General features: G+C 44.7%; 2 protein-coding genes across 3 annotated transcripts in view; one reads left to right on the top strand and one right to left on the bottom strand.

Moving 5' to 3' along the window:
• Positions 1 to 23,053, bottom strand: part of COL26A1 (collagen type XXVI alpha 1 chain) — a 342,088-nt gene that overhangs the window by 309,306 nt on the left and 9,729 nt on the right. The window lies entirely within an intron of this gene.
• The window catches only part of LOC102385871 (intraflagellar transport protein 22 homolog), a 6,668-nt gene continuing 6,567 nt past the window's right edge, over positions 22,953 to 23,053 (top strand). Inside the window, exon 1 of one of the 2 annotated variants that reach the window (XM_025191428.1) lies at positions 22,953 to 23,027. Coding sequence is in view for 1 of the 2 variants with exons in the window: in XM_025191426.1 (XP_025047211.1) it covers positions 22,989 to 23,027 (39 nt within the window). In the remaining variant the exon portion in view is untranslated. The remainder of the gene's footprint in view (positions 23,028 to 23,053) is intronic. The other variant, XM_025191426.1, reaches the window with a different exon arrangement.

The following is a 23,053-nucleotide window of genomic DNA, read 5'->3' as shown; positions in this document are numbered from 1 at the left end:
GCGGACCTGCCCCCGGCCGGGAAGGTGCTGCTCCCCTCGGGTCCCGGCGAGCTGCATCGCCCGGCCGTCCGCTGCTGGGGGTGCCGAGGAGGAGGACGCCGTCCCGAGGCCGGTGTGTGCACCGGGCTGCAGCGATGCAAGCAGAAACCTGCACCACCTCACCCAGCAGAGACAGACCCTCCCGTTTGAGAGCATCAGTCCCCCCGGACCTCAGCCGGATTAGGAGGAAGCGTCTTCTCTGGACAAATTTGCCCAGACCTGGCCACGACAGTGCCTAGTGTGAAGCATCCGGTACTCCCCGCTGTCAGACCAGCCCAGGACAAGCCCGCCGGCCTCGCTTGCCATGGTCCCCTGCTTTTAGGCTATGCCTAACGCTGCTGTGTTGCTCTACAAAGCGTATTACCCTGTACTGCTGTGTTGCTTGCTTCTCTCATGAAGATTCATTGTGCTTGAAGAAACTTTCCAATGACTGGAGATGGATGCTAGACCAAAAAAAAAAAAAAAATCAGACTGCAAAAATAAGGCATCTCATCATGAAGTCACTGAAGCAGCTTGAGGTACCGAAACCCTAAAAGCAAGATCAGCGTTGGAAAACAAAAAGAGATGCTCGCATCCAAGTTAGGGGTTTGCTGCAGGGAATCACGGGGTGACATCCAATACATAGGATGAAATTAAATTATAATGGTTCCTTCTGATCTCAAGCATCTCTTACTTGGCATTTGTTTGGTTAGTATTTATTCAGATCATAAGTTTCACTGATGACCAGGATCAATATCTGGTTAATAGCTGCTACTAAACTTATCACGTGAAACCTTGCAATTCAGAAAACTAAATAGGGTAAAGGGCTCAAAGACAGCTTGGGAAACAGGACGAACCCGTTGCTTAGGAAAACTAAGTGTTTGAATCTTGCTCTAACTCAGGGGCAGGCAATTATTTCTGGTAGAGGGCCACTTACTGAATTTTGGCAAGCCATCGAGGGCTGCATTACAAGCATCCAGGGGAAGATAAATATTAATTTTCTAAATTTTTAGGGGCCCCGCAGGCCAGATAGAGCGGCCTGGCAGGCTGCATCTGGCCCGTGGGCCACATTTTGCCCACCCCTGCTCTGACTCTAAGAGAGAGCATTATCCAGTTACACAGCCCAGTGACCTAGTCACCTGAGTGGATCGCTGTGATAAGTGACAGATACGCGGATGCGACTGTTATTTGGATCCCATCAGATCCACCCCCCAGTACTAATGGCTGTCGGAGCCGACTCCATGAAGAAGCCAGTCTCCAACATAGTTTAGGACTTTAAATTTTGATAGCAGAAGTGTGTTCAAGAGTGCGTAGGCAACCAGAAGCAAACTAATAGCCATTAAAAATAAAATGAAAAAAACCAAAAAAAGTCACAATTTATGGCAGACACCACCGAATTGACAGTCCTCAATAAGGCTCAGGTCTCCCACTTGTACCAGCTGTAAACTTCAGTTGTGGCCCTCCCAAATCCACTCCCAACAGGATTCAGTTTACTTTTATGTAAGCGAATGACCTTAGTTCTTTCTACTTCTTTATTTATACACCTTTGTGGCCAGGTTGGTCTTGGCAATACTCCCCTTGTAGTCAATCAGATGCTGCTCACCCTGACTCAGTTTCTCTCTGGGTTTCTGTCAGCAGCTGGCTCCAGCAGGGCCCAGCGCTGCGGTGGCTTCACCTTCAGTCCCATCCAAGTCCCACCTCCCTGGGGGAGCCACCTGGCAGAAGAGCAGCAGAACAAGAGCAAAAGCTCTTTGCTCCTGGAAGCTCTCCCAGGAATTTTAACCACTGCGGTAACAGGGTTTCTAGCCAGCTTCTCTCTGCTGCTGGGTGCTCCTTCCTATTCCTAGTGTGGCTTGAGACCCCAGTCGGTTCTGGTCTCACAGAGGATCAGTCTGTTCTAGTCCTCAGCTTTTTACAACCATTGTACTCCAGGCATGCCTTTGTGAGGCAGCACCCAGCACTCTCCATGTCTAGCCTTCCACCCCTTGGGCACACTGTCAGATAACTGTATCGCTCCACACCCCCAGACCAGACACAGAGAACAGATGTTAGTATAGCCCCAAAGGAGACCTAGAAACAAAGAGGTCTTTTACCACTCTGCCCCCCTCACAGGCTGCTGACAGGCCATACTCGCTTAGTAGGCATGTCCATTGGGGTCCTCATTTCTAATCTACTTCATGCATCAAAATTTCAGTCTTGTCCCTTCAGCTCACTCAGAAGACTCTGTCCCTTGAACCACACATCCACAGAAACCCTCTAAGCCAGAGGTCCCCAACCCACGGGCCACAAAGGCTTGGCTGCTGGTCTAAGGGTAGGTTGGCTGCCAGACCGGAAGTCCAGAAGTGGCCAGCATACAGTATGCTGGTCCACAGTTTGCTGCTCTGCGGCCATTTCCGGTCTGCAGTTTGCTGGTCTGTGGTCTAAAAAGGTTGGGAACCACTGCTCTAGGCCTATCCAACTCCCTCCCAGCCAGATCAGAAAACGGACCCAGCACCTAATTACCAACTGTGTGTTGGGGGAGGGGGGAGCTACTCCATCACAGGGGAGACTGAACCTAGCTCCCTTTAAAGAGCCCTGTAGCCTGTGACAACAAAAACATTTGCCCAGGCTCAGTGAGCGGCTGACATTATTCTACTAGTCCCAAATGTAGTTGCCAGGCTCCATGCATGAACAGGTCACATCATCCCTGCATTGAGTTTCATCTGGCCTCATGCTTCCCATTCTCTCAGATCCACTAGGTCCTTCTGAAGGTCCTCACAGAAATGTTTTGTCATCTGCAGGGTTTGCTACCTGATGCTACACTGACATTTCACTGATTGTTAATGAATATGTTACAAACAGACCTGAATCCTAGAGCTTGGGGCATCTCCACTGTTAGCTGCACCATGATAAATATTGTGAGAGGCATGTTAGAGGCACTAATTTAGTACAACAAACCTTAGCAGTAAGCTAGCCTAGTAGTATTGCCATTTTACAGATTTAAAAACCTGATGACTGAAGCCCAACAGTGGAGTGACTTTGCTCAAGGTCACGGAGGGTTGGAGGCAGAGCCAGGAATAGAATTTGGCTCTCCTGGCTCCCATTACCCTTGCTGTAACCTCTACATCATGTTTGCTCCCCTTGCTTTGTGGTTGAGCTAAGATGAGACTAAAGAATTATCTTTTAAGATGTTTCTTGGAAAGAAAGGAGAAAGAATGATATTGTCTAGTATAAGTAGAGAATTAAATATATTTCATGTTTAGTCCTCTGGATATGCATAATATAATCAAACACAATAGCAGAAATAAATGAATATTTTTTCTCCCCATGGTGCTTACAACTGCAACATATCCCAACAATTTCTCAAAACTATGTTGATAAATTGGAAACACAGTGATGGAGGCAGTAAAGACAGCCAACAAAAATATAATTCATTCAATTTATCAGGGAGACTAACATTGAGAAGAGTAGCCCTGAAAACTGAACGGTCTAGTTCTTAAAAAAGCAGACACACTCAATTACAAAAGATAAAGCTATACATTTTAAGAATGATGATAAACATATTGATTAAATAGTTGCCCTGGCAACTGGGGCTAAATACATTATTTGGAACTATTTTGCTTGCTCAGTTCAAGATGAAGAATTGGGAAGGCCAGCTGGAAAAGTAAACAGAAGGGTGAGAGAAGAGTTGTAAGAAAATAAGGGATGGGAACAGATTCTGAATTTTTGCCCCACTTTGCTGGTTGACTTCAATGGGGTTAATCCTCAGTTGCACTGCTATACATGAGAGCAAAATATGGCACCAGAATTTCAAGGACAACACTCAAGTCTTCTGTATAATTTCCAGGACTGTAAAAGTCACTGCTCTGTGAATAAAGTCAGAATTTGGTTAGACAATATGAAAAGCACTGTGAATAAGCTTTATGAGGCTGCCTCTTGGATTATGTCAGTGAGTTTTTTCATGTAGATGCTAGAAAGAGCAAGACACAACCAGCTTTGTTCCACTTGATAAAAACTTATGGACATGTAAATTATGAAGTGCCCTTTTGAAGTTAGAATGGAGCCACAGATAAGAAGCTGATCTAAAACTTGGGATAAATCCTTTCTAGGATCCAGAATGCAGATTACTCCATCATTAAAATGACCAAATAGATCTGCTCAAGTAACCTTTGAGAGTTAAAATAGATAAGAGGTTGGTAGCATTAAGAGCTTAGAAAGTTCACTATGATAAATGTATTTGCAAAATTATGTATGTGGGATATTACAGCATATTTAGTAATGTTACTAGATAGCGTATTCTGGGCCTGATCCTGGAGTCACTACTTAGGCAAAACTCATTGATCTCTGAGGGTTGTATGAGGCCAGTGAAGATAAAATTCTACAAAAAAAAATAAAAAAAATACTCAGTCTCAAGAATAATTCAGCGAAGGGTAAACTAGTTGACTAGAGAGATCAATGGGATTATTGGGAAAATAGCTGAGTGCAGTGAAATTATGTGACCTCTTTAAAAAGTTTTGCATCAGGAAAATAATCAATTATATAATTTTGCTAATGGAATATCCCTCAGTACAGTGATTAGAAATAACCTAACTTCTGAAGCATCACTAGATTTGGCTCTTGATTTTGTGCCTTACATACTTCAGATACAGGATTCTCTCAAAACCATAAGCTTGTCATCAATATCTCATCATATATCTTATCATATGTTAAGGCCTGACAGCATGCTCAGTTCTGTGCAGGGCAGAACCTGCAAGCTTGTGAACTCTCTAAAACATGGACACTCTAGAAGATATCCAAATAAGACAAAAATTCCTACAGATTTAAAGGAAAAAACTGTCATAAATTATGTATTTGTGTGGGGTTTTTAAATGGGCCAAAGAGAATTGGGCAGCCAAAATACAAGGATGCCTAGGTACCTAACTCCCTTGGTCTTTCTTGCAAATCATAGTTTAGTTTCTACCATCAAGGTTTTGTCCTTGTGAACCATACAGAAGTTCATTTTTGGAAGAATGTGAATGACAGAAATATGAGGACCAGGCATCTCTCCCTCAAGGACTCCAGCTCCAAAGTCTTCCTCCCACAGGCTCCTTCCCCCCCCCATGTTCTTTCAGTTGGTCTTATGACATGACAGTCATTTCCTTGCACAATGGGAGCCACAAATCAGCAGGTACTTCCCATTGGTACATCTTGACCCGCTTCCCTTCCATATTATCACCCAGGCTTCAGACACTTCCATTTCTGCATCCCGTCTCTCCTTTCCCAGAGTACCCAGCTCCATCTCCCCCTCAGCTGCTGTTGGTATTTGCGGATGTTCCTGACAACTCTCTCATAGTCAGCCTCAATTCAAATATCACATCCCTCTTCCCCGTGCAATTCTATTTTAATCTCACACTGACTGAAAACATTTGTGCCCCTGGACTCGCAGGACTCCTTTGATAACTTATTCCATATGGATTTTGAAACAGTGTAGCCAGAAAGTTGTCTTCCCTGCCCCCACTCCTTTCCCATGCTTCTAATTTTCAAATTAAGTCCTCTTGTTTTCATGGACTTTGTCTGTATCAACATGATTTATCCACCTCATTATTTTAAACCCATTGGCTGAGCCGCAACAAGATATCTATTCGAACAAGAATATGCCAAACCTTCTTAATATGCTTCATACCTTCCAGGTGAAAGGCCTGGGATTCTTCTGTTCTTTCAACTTGATCCCCTTAAGAACAATTATATCCTTCTAAGGTACAGTGATCAGTACTCTATAGAGTCTACTAGATGACAGCTCATCAGTGTCTTATATACATTAACAATACCACATCCTTCAATTTATATTCTCTTCCTCCAGTAATAAAACCCAGCACCCTGTTTGGATTCCACTCCCCCCCCCTACCCCTCCCAACCTATAGCTGTGCATTAGGCTGAAAGCTTTGGGGGCGTTTTAAAAATATTTTTTCCAGACTTATTCATCTATTTTATATGAGTTTTATATTTACTCTTGCAAAGCAAGTATTTTGCTAACCCCCATACAATTATCAATCATATGGAGTATCACTATCTGGCTCATTCCCCACCTGCCATCTTGCAAACCTCCCTTTCTTTAACATTACACAGATTATTCATGGAAGCAATAAAAGGGCAGTTGAGGTGCCAAATACAGGAGAAGTCATTGGAGGCATTAAAGATTCATTGTAACACAACTAGGCCAGATATTTCTTAAGTTCCATATACATGTGGGTTCATGCCACCATGATTACTGTTCACAGTTCAGTGAATCCTTGCTCTGATCTCAGCACAGCAAACAAATTGGTCAGCATCCAATACTCACCCCCATTCCCAAGGTACTGGGGTTTTTTTGGACTTAAAGAAAGTCTAAGCACCCTTCTGAACTGTCTGCATCTAGGATTTGTTCCTCAAGGAACTTGTGACTCTTCTGCTTGCTTTCCATTTCTTTTGGTTCAGTTCCCTGCTCTACTGTTAACTTCCCATGTGAACTGGAGCAAGTTGCTCAGTCCCTGAGCTCCCCATCACTGGAAGGGGATAACAGCATTGCACATGGGTGCTGTAACTGTTTTAAAGTGTTCTGGCTGCTCAGATGTTACAGTAATGGGAACCACATAAGTAGCTACAAAAGTCAAACTCCCCTGAGTTCTCTGTATGATCCTGACATATGCACAATGCCTTTTATCACCTGGCAAAGCTCAGTCTATAATAGGATTTGCTACACCTGTGAACACCCCCACCCTCAAATGGAGAAGAATTGCAGTGCGGCACTTAAACCAGTGCAGGTTTCTTGAGTTTCAACAAGCCATAAAAGACCATGTCACTGCATTAAGGATCTAGTTAAAAACTGCTGTCTTGGTTTTTATAATCCTACCAGACTTGGTGCAATATATCTCCTTGATCCTTCCTCTCTTCCTTCCACTATTTCCTCTAATCATCTATTACTAATTTTTCTGTCCATCCCCTTTGCTAATGCAAAGCTCTCCTATGTAGAAGTGAGCATATTACAGAGTAAATGAGCCAAGAGGTGGTTGGAAAGAAGTACATGAGAAAACCAGAACAAAGAAAATTTTAGAGCAGGAAAAGTTCGTTCTTAAGTTCAAGATCAGGAAAAGCAGAACTGAAAGACAATAAAAGAAAGGAAGGAAAAAAAGAAGACCATATGAAGATACATGTGACTGATAACAGGAGAGAATAAGAGAAAGGAGGCAAAAAGAGATAACTTTAAAGAGTTGGAGAAATTCACATTCTTATGTCAGAAAAGGAATCACAGAATCATAAAGAACAGAGAGAAATATTCAGGTTAATTGCAATCCAGAACAAGAGAAGAAAGTTTTGAATCAGACCAATTATACTCTGGATGTGAGGGAAAAGCAGAGGACAGGATTACTGGGCCTGCTGTATGCACATACGGGAGTAAAACATGCCAGAAATTGTTTACACCAGTTCAAATCTGTGTTGATCTATAACCCTAAATAACTTATAGAAGACTGATACATATGCATAAAGACAATAACAGCTTGCTTACCTTTTGGACAGAAGTACAACTATACCCATAAGCTTTAAATGTAATGTAATTAAATAGGAACCTGAAGTGGTTAATGACAATTGATTGACATCTACATTTGACTTGATTAGCTAGAGAGAGAGATGCACATATATTGACATATGTGTGTGCATGTACATACATGTGTAACCCACACAAAATGTACAAGCCATTTTGTATTGCAAAGGTATTCTAGTTGCATGTTGCTAGGTGTTTGTATTAGTTTAACCATGATTATGTTCAGAGTGTTTTTATGTCTGAGTCATACAGCATGTATTCTAATCCTGTTTTCTGTATTTGAATACCTTGTCTCCTCTCCCCTGCTTGGGTAATCTGAGGAGAAACTGCTTTTAGGTGTAGGTGGAAAAGCCCTTGTTGGGTCTTTTGTCTAGGGATAGGGCCCTGCTGTTTACTGTGAACAAAAGAGCATGGAGTTAGTCACCTAAGCAGGAGACTCTAGCCTCTTTCTCCTGGGGCTGCTGAGAGTGACAAAGCTAAAAATTGGGAGCCAGAGAAACTGCTCCCTATGTGGGGGGGGATCTCCCTCCCACCCCTCTTTACCGGAGAACCAAGCTGAAACTATGCAAAGGGAAAGCCTCAGGTACAGGGAGAGAAAGTTGGTCTCAGGGTTTGAGACCCCCCTATTCCCTCCCTCTTCTTTCCCCTTTGATTTTCCTGGATTTTGAGTGGGAGAGTACTGTGGGATATTAATCCCTGCCGCACACTGACTAGGATTGGACTCTGGACGTTTGCTGGCAGTTTTGGACAGGATTAAAAGCTTGGCAAATTTTGCCCAGACTTAAGGCTTTAAGCAGGATAATACCATGAGGATGTTAATCCCTGGAGCACACTGACCAGGGTTGGAGCCTGACATTTTTGCTGGCACATGTTGGGCCAGGGTGAGACCTAGCACATTTGGGCCATATGAGGGCCTGGCATGTTTTGCTGCTGTTGCAACTTCTTTTGCCTTAGCATACCTGTGTAGCTGAGCTGCACTGTATGTTTCCTTTGGTTTTTCCTGGGTTTTGAGTGGGATAACACCACGAGGGGTGTTAATTCCTGGAGCACACTGACCAGGGTTGGAGCCTGGTAGTTTTGCTGGCCAAGATTAAAAGCCTGGCTGGCGTGGTTTTGGGCTAGAGTGAGACCTGGCACATGGGCCAGGGTAAGGAGCCTGGCATGTTTTGTTGTTTGGTCCAGGCCTCGGTGCAAAATGGCCTGGTCATCTTTTGTTGCCTAGTCCAGGCCCGTGCAAAAAGTTCTTTTGCAGTTTTCTGCCCCAGCAGAGCTTGAAGCTACCAGGTGGAAGTGGAGATTGGCACCCAAGGAGCAACAAGGGGCCCCTTGCACAGAAGGACCAAGGCTCTCTAGGAGCTTCCCGTAGCACAGCGAACCCGAGGAGCAGTTCATAGGACTCTCTGGTGTGGGCCTCTCTCTCCAACTCATTGCTGAAGAGCAGGTATAGTGGTGCAGGCCTCCAAAACCACCCTTTGGGGAGCCCCAAGTCCCAGCCTCCCCAAGTGGATACAACCTATAGATTATGCCTTGTATTTGGTAGTGTTTTAAATTGTATTTAAATTGCCTGATGAAGGGCACATGAGCCCGAAAGCTTGCAGAAAAAGATATTTTTTGCAATTCCTTAGTTGGTCTAATAAAAGGTATCATTTTAGAACCCAGAGTTCTAGATTTTTGCATTTCTTTTTGTCTCAGACCAACACGGCTACCACATTCATCCCTGAAACATGGAAGATGCCGAATTTTAGCCGATTTTAGATTATAAACGTCATTGTTGAACAACAAGAAAGATTTCTACACCTCCCTGCCTGCCATCTGACACCACCAGGGGGGAAATCCTGCTCTGTCTACACAGCACAGAGCAAACTCACAAAGAGACTCTCATGGGCCCAGAGGGACAGTTTTCCAGCTTCTGCTTCCTCTGTGCAAAAATGAGGTTTATTTCCTACATATGGAGACTTTTTACTATCTTGAACTTTCCCTGAGCCTGATGAAGAGCGCATGAGCCTGAAAGCTTGCAAAAAAAGATATGTTTTTGCAATTTCTCAGTTGGTCTAATAAAAGTTATCGTTTTGGAACCAGAGAGTTCTAGGTTTTTGTATTTCATTTTGTCTTAGACCAACACGACTACCACATACATCCCTTAAATTGCATTTGTTGTTTTTCTTTCTTTTCCTTGCCCTTGCTTTCTGTAATAAATATGTCCTTTGTGTTTACACTGCTTGTGAGGAAGGGATTTTGTTATGAGGGACACCCCAGACAAATTCAGTGATCCCAGATTTCTGGGTAGGGGTTTGAACCGCAGTGAACCTCATTAGATACTCTGATTATTTTAATCTGGCCCTTGTTGCTGCTGACCAGTGCCCAACAGAAGGGTTACACATGCATACATGTATTTGGACCAAAAAAGAGCTTCCACATATGCTTAGCTAACAGGAAACCCCCTTGATGTAAAAACAGTGAATTTAAGAGTCAAGACTACAAAGGTCCAGTTCAAATGAAAAATGTTATGACTGAAGAACCCATTATATTTTTGCTTGCTTATGGTAAAGTGTTTGGAATGCTTCCAACTCAATTTTTTATGCTCTTCCAAGTAACAGATTATACTTCTAAATGTATAGGGGGGAAGGGAAAATGATTGTATTAATCCATCTACCTCTGGGTCTAACTAACTGCTAATTAAGATGAATAAAACTCAGCATTACAGTAAATTATAGCAATATTCTAACCCAAGGCAACAGCACTAGCCAAGCCCAGAAGGAAAGAGGTGAGATTTCAAATTGTTGAAGAACACTGGAATAAGACAGCACTTCATTATATGCAATCATCTATCTGTAATAACTATGCATTTTCCATTTTAATAGCACCAAGTCTGATTCTTTTTTCATATTACCAGGGCATTCCTCAGAAAGTTGTATTAGTCAGAGCTTAAATGCATGCTTTTATCACCACCCCTGCCAGCAGAAGTGCAAAGATCATGCACAGAATGTGCAGAAATTCCTTTGCTGCATAGCATCCTTTCATTACACTTAGAACCACCTATACCAGTGAATCTCACTGGTATATGTATATGTGTGAGATATTATGTAGCACTTTCCAGATAAGAAATCCATCAGTTAACACATGAATAAAACCCACAGGCAGGGGAAGTATCAAGTATCTCCACTTTTCAAAGGAAAAAAATGTAAAAAAGGGTAAAGACATTTTTGGACAAAGAGAAGACTAAAATTTGGCACTCATATCCATCCATATTTAGGCACCTACACAAATGGCCTAAATCAAACCAAAAAAGGTTTGCAAACAATTCACTGGGAGCAAGAGGAGGAAGGGGAAAAGGAGTCAGGCACCAGACACCAGATCCTGCTCCAGGAAGGTAAGCGAGCCAGGGCTGCCTGTGTGTTTGGATTGCTGAGTGTTTGCATGGCGGGCTGTGTGTTTGTGTCTGTGCTCTGAGCAGCTAGGAGTGCTACTGGCTGAGTGATTGCTGCCTGTGTCTGACAAAAGCCCAAACAAGGGGGCAGAGCCCAGTGACAATGCGTAGGGGTGCACAGCCAGCACTCCCCACTTAGGCGATGGACAGGAGAGGCAGGTGGGAACGCCAGTGCCCCATCTGTGAGTGCCGGCTGGGGAGAAGCACCGCTGGCACTTCCAGGAGTGCTGCTGGCACTTCCAAGTGCCCTGCTTGCGCTTCCCAGTTGGCGCAATTGGCCATGGGGGACCCCCCCCCCGTCCCAGTTGGTGAGATGAACTGCAGGAGGACCTCCTCCCCTGGGCGCTGGCTGGCCACTGGGGGGGCATGCGTCCACTCTGACACAGGAGGCACCAGTTGCCCATGGCAGAGCCAGTCCAGGCCCAGCAGAGGATAAAAGGGGTCTCCCAAGTAACCAGAGCAGTTTGCAAGTCAGTTGGCAGGTCAGTTTGACACCCTCCCCTTTGGCTTTGAAGGAGAGCCTTTAAGGTGAGCTCTTTCTTTAATTAAGAGCAGCTAACCTACATATATTTCTTGTAAATAGCTAAAACTCAGCACATAGATCAATACTTTACTTCCGTCCCTTGCTTAACTCGAGTCCCAAGCAAGGGAGAGTCTGATAGGGAGTTTGCCAGGAAACTCTCTCTCATCTTCCTTCACTGCAGGTTTGGTGAGAGGAAGCAGGGAGAAGGGAACCTTCTGGGACCAAGGGGCAGTGAACAGGCCAGCTTACAGAGGAGTTTTCTTGGGAAGGTCTGCTTGGAAAGAGGAGCAGGAGGAGAAAGGCAGCAGATTAAGAGACCCAGGGAAATGGCTGGAGGATGTCACAATGCTAGAACCATTGCCACTGCCAGCTCTTCCTCTGGTGGTTGCATTTTAAAGAAACCTTACTCAGGACAGAGGAACAAACCACCCCAATGCACAGGAAGACTAGAGCAGCTTGGTTTAGCAGGGAACTCTGCAGTGAACTAACACACAAAAAGGAAGTTTACAAGAAGTGGAAACTTGGACAAATGACTAGGGAAGAATATAAAAGTATTGCTTAGGCATGCAGGGATGAAATTAGGAAGGTCAAAGCGCGATTGAAGTTGCAACTGGCAAAGGACATGAAGGGTAACACAAAGGGTTTCTACAAGTATGCTAGCAACAAGAGGAAGATTGAGGGAAGTGTGGGTCCCTTGCTGAATGGGGGGGGCAACCTAGTGATAAATTATGTGGAAAAGGCTGAACTACTTAATGCTGGTTTTACATCAGTCTTCACATACAAGGTCAACTCCCAGACTACTGCAACTGGCAGCACAGGTGTGGAGGAGGTGAGCAGTCAACAGTAGTGAAAGAACAGGTTTTTAGAAAAGCTGGACTTGTACAAGTTCATGGGGGCAGACTCAATACTCCCGAGGGTGCCGAGGGAGTTGGCCAATGTGATTGCAGAACCACTGGCCATTATCTTTGAAAACTCATGGCTATCAGGAGAGGTCCTGGGCGATGGATGTGGGGAGAGCAGTAGACGTGATATACCTTGACTTTAGCAAGGCTTTTGATATGATCTCCCACAACATTTTTGCAAGCAGCTAAGGAAGTAGGAGTTGAATGAATGGACTGTAAAGTGAACAGAAAACTGGTTGGATCATTGGGTAGCAATCAATGGCTGTCTAGTTGGCAGCCAGTATCAAGTAGAGTGCCCTAGGGGTTGGTCCTGGGGCTGGTTTTGTTCAATATCTTCATCAGTGACCTGGAAGATGGCATAGAGTGCACTCTCAGCAAGTCTGCAGATGACACCAAGCTAAGGGGAGTACTAGATAAGCTGCAGGGCAGGGCTAGGATGCAGAGAGACCACAACAAATTGGAGGATTGGACCAAAAGAAATCTCATGAGGTTCAGTAAGAACAAGTGCAAACTCTTGCATTTAGGATGGGACAATCCCATGCACTGGTACAGGCTGGGGACCAACTGGCTAAGCAGTACCTCAGCGGAACAAGACCTGGGGGTTACAGTGTACAATAGGTTGAATATGAGCCTACAGTGTGCCCTTGTTCCCAAGGAAGCTAACGGCATACTGGGCTGCATTAGTAGAAGTGTTGCCAGCAGATTGAAGGAAGTGATTCTTCCCCTCTGTTCACCACTGGTGAGGCCACATCTGGAGTGCTGTGCTCACTTTTGAACCCGCAATTACAGAAAGGATGTGGACAAATTGGGGAGAATCCAGTGGAGGACAACAAAAATGGTTTGGGAGCTGGGGCACATGACTTCTAAGGAGAGGCTAAAGGAACTGGGCTTATTTAGTCTGGAGAATAGAAGACTGAGGGGGATTTAATAGCAGCCTTCAACTACCTGGAGGGGATTCTATAGAGGATGGAGCTGGACTGATCTCAGTGGTGGCAGGTGACAGAACAAGGAGCAATGGTCTCAAGTTGCAGCAAGGGAAGTTTAAGTTAGATATCAGGAAAAACTTTCTTCAGAAATGCAGTAAAGCACCGGAACAGGTTACCCGGACTGGTTGTGGAATCTCCATCCTTACAGGTTTATAATAAGACCGGGGTAGACAAAGCCCTGGCTGGGATGATCTAGTTGGGGATGGTCCTGCTTTGAGCAGGAGGCTGGACTAGATGACCTCTTGAGGACTCGTCCAAGCTTAATTTTCTAGGATTCTATAAATTGTTTATGTGCCTTACGTGTAAGTATCCAAATTTGAGAAGTTCTCTCCTAAATGACTTGTAGAACCGTGGGAATTCCTTGGACAGTACAGGAAAAAAAAGAACTTGGAGTTCCTAGAAGTGAAAAATCCTTGCCCATTGCACCAGCTTCTTTATACAGGGAAGATGGGCCCTGCTGGCATAAAGCCTAATTATGGCCAAGGGATGTTTCCCCCTGTGAAAGAAATGAGGAAGAGTTCACAAACCCCTGGCTCAGAAGACATTCCAGGGAAGGACAGGGAATACTGACTAGGGAAATCCCAGGCAGCTTTGAAACCTATAAAGCAGCCATGGGAGGAGCTGTTGTCATAATTTGGATAAGATCTAGGGCTAAGTTATTCAAGAAGCCTTTCCATCCTGTAAAGCAGCATACAACAGAGAGGGTTTAAGTAGTGGGTTTGAGCAATGCTAGTTCCTTTCAACAGGCATGAGTTCTTTGCTGTGTCTTTTAAGGCATTTGCAGACGACACGCTGTCCCAGCCGCCAGCGGAGGGTTTGGGATTGATTGTGTGTGGTTGGGGAGTAGAAAGGTAAGAAAGGTTTATTGACTTAACAAAAATACAACTACGCATAGTAACAAGACAAACAATGACAGACAAGAATAATTTGCGTCGGCAACTTATCAGCAGTCTCCTCTGATGCCTGATGTACGACAAGTTTCTCTTTCCACGAAGCTCAGCGAAGTCAGGCTTCCCCGATCAGCGCTGTCTGAGAGGTACTGGGAAGAACCCTGGTATTCGGTCCTTGGGCTCCTCGAGATCCACGGGCCCACTGATCCAGGTCAACAGCTAATTCATCCCTTTCACAGAGCTGTAGCTTCCTTCTGAATGATTTCCAGATGTTTCAGCCAATTTATAACTTCTGAACTGTGCTGATAACTTACAGCCACTCAGATTCTTTTTACTTCAACTGTCTTTAGACTGACCAATAGCAGTACAAGCTTTGCATTCTTTTGATAAGGTTAATTTTAACTATGCCACAGGGCCTTACTACTTCAAGGCTTTGCTAAATTTACTAGGCTTTACTTTATACAAGGCCTTACTACATCTTAAACTTTACTTAGGTTCTTAGCAACAACATATAGCTTAGTATTTAAACAAATGACAGAAAAACACTTGGTCAAATCTTCACAGAGCCTTCAGCAAGCACCTTTATCACATAGACATAATTTTCAGCTGTCACACACGTGGTCTCCCATTTCGGCCACTGCAGCTGCATTTGTGTTTGAACGATCAGGATTTCCTGGCACTTTCCATTAACTCTGCTCAGAGAGGTTTTATTTCCTGGCGCCCTGGCTTAGCACACCCGATTGTGTTGTCCACACACCAAGCGTCTCAAAGACTCATAATTGCTTTCCTTTGCCACCAGGTGTTGCTGTGCTTTTTCTCACCCCTTGTTCCAGTCCTGTGCCTTAACTGTGATACCCTCCCTCCTCCGAGATGGAGAAAAGCTACACATTAGCACCTGTTATAGAAGAAGATACACACAGAACAACTGTCTGTATTTTATATTGTGAATGAATAATTGATTTAAGTTATTTCATATTCTTGACATAACCTAAAAGTTTCTTCCCTTTTTCCTTTCTTGTGTTTCTTTTTCCTTTTCTTCTTTTCTTTAACCCCTATGTCATTCTGATCCTCTGAGCATCATTTATGCCCCGCTTTACTTATCTTTCTTTACTTATTCTTTTCCTTCCCTTTGAACAATATCATTGTCTTTTCTTATTTGTTGCCTTCTTCTTATCCTTCTCTTTTTTATCTACACCTTCCATGCTGCTTTGTCTTGTTTTTTTCCTGTCTTTACAATACGCTTTACTCACTGTTAGCTTGGTGGAAGCATTGATAATGACAGAAGCGAGAATAAAAGGAGGATTTTGAAATGAGGAGCTATGCTCATTGATGTTATAAGTATGTTGTCTTCCATCAAGTACCACCAGCAGTTAGTTTAGCATTTAAGTTAAAAATATCATGGCATACCCTAGAGAAAATGTGACGTAGGCCAGTAACCTCTGTGAAAGCTTGCTGCTTGGAAGGAATGCAAGATTTAGAAAGTCTTGCTTGTGTCACTTTGGGTGTTTAGCACGGAAGTCAACTGAGAAAAAACCAAGTAGAGAGAGAAAAATCTTTCAGTCAACAAGATAAACTCTCCTTCCTGACAGCAATGTGTTTCATAAGCAAAAAACTGGTCCCACAGAAGTCAACAGAACTTTTTCTCCCCGTGACTTCTACGGAGTCATTCTGGATTTGGCCTTAAGTGATTAAATAGATCTGACAGTGGATCATGAAGGTTAATAAATGTGGACCCTTTCAGACAAACAAGGGAAGCAAGCTGCATAGTTGTCAGTTTGAAATGAGTTTCACTTTGAGATTTTTGATTCCAAACCAAAACTTAAAGCAAAACCATGCGGCCCTAATTGGGGAGATTGCATGAACCCTCGTGAACCAGGATCACTGAGCTTTGCTTGGTCCTACAGTTCGTGTGCCAATTTGCTTTGCTTAACACATGCAGAATCTTCTATATGTGTTGCTTCTAAAGCGACAATTTGCACTGAACAAATGTTGCCCAATTCTTCCAGATGCTGCGCACATCTCTGGGTGCTCTGCACTGTCCAGAAAGTTAATGGCATTTCTTAGAACCAAGCTCTAAATAGGGCTGAATCACCTCTCAGATCAAATGAAGCCACTGGGGTGTCAGTGAAGTCCCTCTGGATTTACATGACTGTGACATGAAGATGTAGGCCAACAGAATCTGAACATGAGGAGCAGCCAGTTACAGCTGGTCATAATTTTTTTCCAGCAAAACATTGTGAATGTTGATTATTTTTCCCTTTTTCACAGACATCTGCTCTCCATGGAAAACTTCCACATTTGAAGAAAACCTGAAAGCTTGCTTTTTAGAAATTCCACCATGACACTTCATGGCCTCGTTCCCCTCTGTGGGTCAGGCTCCCCCATCAGACTTCATCTGCCATGATACGCCATACAGCTCATAAAGACAGGAGACTGTTAGGCACCCTGGGAGAAACAGCCTGGCCAAGGACCCCCAAGAACATAGGGCACCCAAACTACAAATTGCACACGGTAGTATGATTGAATTTTCTAGGTATTAGGGAAAATATTTTGGTTTCTGATTTTTCCCTTCCTGAAAACTTGGAATTTTCTACAGAGCAATGAGTGGGGAAAGGTTGAGGACTCTTTCCAAAGAGTTCTTCTACTAACACACTAAACAATTGAAGGTGTTTTTCCTCTCAAACGCTAGCTTGCCAAGGGAATCCCTTCTTCACTCTCTCCCCAAATGAATTAGATACTGCAGAGGGCTATGGTAACTAACCATGCAGATAGCAAATAGCAAATGTTACTTCTTGGAACATATCAGATTGCTCTGCCTTAACACAGGTCCGGTTAACACCATATTAACAAACGCACCAAGGTCACCAACCTCTACTAGCCGATCTGCTTGATCCTTTATGGAATCCTTGGGCTTTTTTTAATTTTAAAGAAATCTAAGTTCTCTAAGCAGGAAGCAGTGGGCCACGCAGAGCACAGCCCACCCACCTATAGATCAGGATGGACTGAAGAACTTCCCATATGAGCCAGCAAACTGAAACGGGTGACGGGGGGGAAATGAAGTTTCATATTTCACCTACCACTTTTAATAGAAAACAGAACATTGGGGGAGGGCGGGGAGGAAAGAGGCAAATCCCTGGAGAGTGTAAATGCTGGCCTCTCAAGTCAAAACTGTCAATCATGCCAAGTCCTGAGCAACACAGCCTCCTTTAAGGAAGGGAGGAAAACAAGGGAATGGATTGGCACAGTTAGCCACTAGGTGCTACTGTTGCTCCATTGAATTTGACCTCAGCAAACATTTTACAATAAAAAATTACTGAGTCTAATATGTATGGGCACATATAAACACACAGTTCATCTTTAACTTTGATTTAGGATATAGAACTAGAAGGGATCCCTTGGGTCATTGCATTCGGTCCCTTGTATTTCAAGTACCATACAACATATAATCCCTCACACAAACATATTTAGCTGTAGTTAGGTTTTGTGTCTCTGCTATTCCAAATGGAGGTGTGTTCCAGCACCTAATTGCGTTAATGGTTAGGTATCTTTTTCTAATCTCTAGCCTAAATTTCTTTTCATGGGAAGTTTATGCCCGTTTGCTCTTGGATCGATAGTTCATTTTCCCTCTTAAATGTTTATTCCCCTATTGTGTTATAGACCACAGTCCTGCACCCCACTTAGTCCTTTTTTAGCAGTCTAAATAAGTCATACTCTTCTGGTCTCCTCTCCCAATATCATCTCTTTCTTCCCCTACCATCCAAATAGTTCTTTTCTGTACCTATTCCACTTTCAGGTCTTTTTTCTTGAACAGGGCTGACCAGAATTGTACCTAATACAGTAGGTGAGATCTCATGTGTTTTGTATACGTTCTCTAGTAGCAATCAATCATTAAATAGCTCTCAGGATTGCATTTGCCTCTTTTATGGATGCATCACACTGGGGATCCATAACCCTCCTGTGACAACTAGTATGCCCAGATCCTCTGCCTTCTCAGACACTCCTAGAAGGATTTTCCTGTTTGTAGTCTCAAGGTGCATGGCCTTGTGTTTCATAATCCCATTTCTATTACCTCAAGGTCATAACATTATTTGTGTATGGTATCCTAACCCTCTGTATTCACAATACCTTCCAACTTTGTATCATTGCCAAAGTTCATCAGCACATTCGTAATATCTGCGTCAATGTAATCAATGACAATATTAAACAAGATTAGTCACAAAACCCATTCTAGAGGAACCAAGCTAGTATCTCTGCTCTGTACTTTTCATTTTAATGCTACTTGTTGCCATCTCCCTTTAGTCAGTGCTTTCCCCGCCTTATTATTCCTCTCCTCCAGCTCCTTCAGTTTAACAAGTGGTTTCCCAGGTGGCTTCATATCAAATGTTTTACTGAAGCCCAGAAAGATGAGATTCAAGACATTCCTTCTGTCTAAGAAATCAGTTATCTAAGCAAAGAAAGCCATCCAATTAATCTGACACTATTTACCATATTGAATTTTAACCCATTCTCCATTTGCTTACATACTTTTGATTATTTTTTTCCTTCAAGACCTGTATCACTCTCCAAAGGGACAGATGATACACAAGGGAGAAATCTATCTTCAGAAGACAACTAGCATTATGTATCAGTGCTGCTTTTAACATAGTGGCCTATTTTGACCTACGTGGGGATCAAAATCCTCTCTCTGTAATTTAGGCAGCCATAGTGCAAGATTCTCCATGCTGATCCCAGTATGTCGTCTCAACATAACCTTTTAGGGCAGGGGTAGGCAACGTTCTTTGGCCAGAGTGCCGAAAAAAACACAATGTCTACCTTGTAAGGTGCCAGAGTGCCGACACACCACAAAAACAAAACTGCCGGGAGCCTGCGGTGCAGCGGCTCTGTCCAATGTCTGCCCCAGCCCTGGCCCGGGAGCTGCAGGTGAGCAAGGCCTGGACCCGGGCTGGTTGAAGCAGTCATGGTAGCTATTCCCAGGCTCCAGGAGGCTCCTGCAGCCATGCCCTTGCACCGGGGACAGCTCTGCCCTGCTTGCACTGTGCTCAGCGTGCAGAAAGGCTGATTCCAGAGAGGGAAGCCCCCTGAGCCCGGCATCCTGCCCCAGCCAGGCACCATCCCCACATGCGCAGGGTGGCTGCAGCCCATCCCTGCAGAGCTGCACGGACCAGGCCAGGCCCCACCACGAGTGCTGTTGGGTACCCCCGCCTGCCCACCCACCACAGCTCGAGCCTGCAGAGCCCCGGGGCCACCTCCCCGCCCAGCCCCCAGCTTCCTAAGGGCCCGACCAGGCTGGCTCGCCCGTGGCAACTCCCCCCACGCCGCCCAGACCCGGTCCTGACTGCCTGGCCCCGGCACTCAGCACCCCAGTGCTTCCCGGGTAGGATAGGGCAGGGCGTCTGCCTGCCTGGTCCCAGGGCTCTGCCATCCACTGGAAACCCCCAGGGCACCGACCCTGCGCAGCGCCTGCCCCGGCCCCAGCCCTGTCCACCCACAGCTTCCTCCAGGGGCCAGCCGGGCTAGAGGGTGCAGCCTGGGAGTGAGGGGCAGTGAACACAGTCAGCCTCCCTGCCTGTGTTGTCTTGGCTCTAGGACTTGTGGCTGCACAGGAGAGCCCAGAGCAGCAACTTTAAAAAAAAATTAAACAATTTATTTGCATGCCTCCCAGCGTGCCAGGAAAACTGTCTCCATGTGCCACTAATGGCATGCATGCCAGGGGTTGCCAACCCCTGTTTTAGGGTGATTTCTAGTAGGACAAAGAAGCTAGAAGCTACAGTTTCCTTGAAACCGTATTCATAAACTGAAGTTGCCAAATGTGGTTCTGGAATTTTTCCCCTTTTTGATGTAGCCCACCAGGAAGCAAATGTAAGCTATCAAACATCTGATTATAACTTCTGCTCACGACCAAACCAGGCTTGTTCAAAACAAATCACTTAATACAGGAAAGAAATATAGCCCATTGTAAATCCTTTGAGCCATCCACTCCCAGTCTGGAAACAGTCCTTGCTTGTTTACTGCTAGAATTACCACACCATTGTATGCTAGCCGAGTTTTAAATAATGGAATACAATGGTTTTATTGAGCAACCAGTATGCAGTTTCAGGGAACACTACATCAGTAACTCATCTGATTTATTTATACTTGACTGATGCATGTTATTAACATCTAAAATACTTGACTAAGGTACCTTTGCAATGTTCCCTAGGTGACAGGGAAACCTAACTCCCACTTTCAATTCTGGGTTTAAGCACATGAACTCCTAAATCACATTTATGCTTTTAGGTAGTATCTGACTGATGTAACTGTAATGGTACAGGAATTATCCAAGAGGCAAGGATGTCTTGCATTTGAAAGCTTGTCTAACTCTATTCCAACTGCAGTTTGTCCAATAAAAGATATCACCCTAAGAAATCCTTGCCTCTTGCAAATATGCTTTTAAGAATTCTACCCTAAACATATATGACCCCCTTACCCTCTCATAGCTAACTTCTACATATACAAAACCATATTGGGCAACTTATTTGATTTTCAAAATCCACCCTTGCTATTTGTTTAGATGCAGAAACAAGATTTAAACAATTTTGCTGTTAACTTTTTTTTTACTTCCCTGTGCTACCATTCACAACAGGACCAATTATATCATGTTTCTTTTTATGCGGTGCTAGGCATGGCAATAGTTACATGGCCATTTAAATAAGCCCAAGGTTGTTCTCATTTTTTCTCTCTGGGTCACCCCTTCCATCTTTTCTCTAAAAAAAGTAGCTCTGGTATGTGGAAAGCGGTCTTACAACAGAATGAATTAATTACAAGCAGACCTTTTTATTTGTAAAATTGGTGCAGGTTGATAAATAGGTTTCCCAAAGTAGTAAAATGCATCCTAATCCGCTACAACAGAATAGACAGCTGGCTTTCTTGCATTACCTATTTCATAAATCATTATAGAAACAATGGATTGTTTCTGATGCTTTAAACATAGAATGTCACCATGCCACTGGAACACTAAACAGTCCTAAACCACCTTTATGTAGTGAGTGAGACAGCAAATAAAAGTCTGCAGACTGATAGAAAGACTCTGCCCCCTCAGTGGCAGCAAAGCAATTCTGGTTCACATTCATTAGGGGTACTAGTAATAAACATTTATATTATGGTAGCGCCTAAAGGCCCCATTTGAAAGCTTGTCTAAAACTGCTGTTGTACCTGGGCACTAAACAACTCTGAAGCAGCACATCTGTCTGCCAGATGTTCATATTTATATGCTAGGATTTTAAAAAGTCTCCGGATCTTTCTAGAAAGCCTTACTAAGTTTTCAGAACTTGCCTCTTCAGCAGTCACGTTGGTGTCTCAAGCGGGTTGTGGAGTTGATGTTTAGACAACTACCCCAGAGAAATGCATCTCTCATCCAGGGACAGCATAACTGGCCAGGTAGGACAGCTAGCCACCTGGAGCAGCAAAAATGGCACACGCACACCTGGCACATGCTCACTGGAAGCCCCATGGGTGTCTGGGCATGGGCAGAAGTGGGCAGGGCAGCTCCAGCACTGCCAAGCCACTGCTCTGGGGCTCTGTCTGATGCCTGCCTTGCCCAGGCCCCAGGTACGTTAGGATGGGCAGCAAAATTTTTTTGCCTACAGTGGCAAAAGTCCTTGTGCAGCTCCTGCTCTTACCATCTCTCCCGAGTATCTAAATGTCTCTCATTAGTGTCACACCTGAGCGCATCCCAGTATTAGGATGTGTTCATCACCTGGAAAGTCTTGCTTAGCCTGGCTTTTATGGACTGGAGAGCTGAGGCTAAGTGTGGTCAGTCGCCGATAGCAGAGGAAAAGATTCCCCCCGGTTTCCTGGTTGCAGCTGCGGCTAGTGCCCTGCCCCGGGGGCCCTGCTTCCCGCACCTCCTTCCATCTTCGTAGATGCTTTAACCGTAACTAGGGAGAAGGAGGAAGGCGCTGCCTAACTGAGAAGAAATCAGCTCCTGGACTTGATAAAGAAAACAACCGGAGGTTGGAGCAGGATGCCCGCTGGCCACAGAGGGGCCCGCACAGGCCGGAGGAGAGGGCTCAGCTACAGCCGCCTGCGAGCACCTTTGTGCACGGACCTGCCCTGAGCTCCGACCGCGACAGCCGCCCTCAGCAGCGGTGCCACGTCTTAAATATGAAATTATCGTCTTGGAAACTTCAAATTGTCATATTTTCTGAAAAACTATTGTGCGCTGAAAAAATAAGCAAATGAACATGCAAGTAAGTATGCAAATAAGTCATCTTCTTATTTACTTTATATTGCTCACTGTAACTTGCCAGTGAATGAGAAGTGAGTTGTCAAAGCTGAAGCATTTCTTTATTTGGAGGTCGGCACTCATACGAAGGTGCAAGCCTCTGGGCTGTAGGTTGCCCGCCTAAGGTTTTGGAAACATCTGAAGTCCCGGAAATACAGAAAATGTAAAAAAAAATAATTTTTTAAAAAGGCCCCGAAGTGGGAGTGACTGCTGCAGCACGGAGCTGCCTCAAAAAGTCTCGCACAAGGGTTGAACTGAGCGAGCGAATACGGTAATTACCGCACACCACGCAAAAGCAGCGCACACGGGAGAGCCGCGGCTGGGGAGGCGGAGAGCAAACAAAGGGGCGGGGCGAGCCCTGAAGCACGTGACCCGCTCCGCCCCAATCACGCTCCGCCCTGGGCAGCGGCGCTGGTTGCCGGGCAGCCGCCGGCGTGGGGCGATGCTGGGGGCAGAGGTCCTGCTCGTGGGCCCGAGCGAGGGGGGCGGGGCCCCGGGGGCGGGGCG

This window comes from Alligator sinensis, unplaced genomic scaffold (genome assembly GCF_000455745.1).
Source record: "Alligator sinensis unplaced genomic scaffold, ASM45574v1 scaffold689_1, whole genome shotgun sequence".
NCBI lineage: Eukaryota > Metazoa > Chordata > Crocodylia > Alligatoridae > Alligator > Alligator sinensis.
Note: the sequence above shows the minus strand (reverse complement) of the source record. Positions and strands in the feature narration are given on the sequence as shown.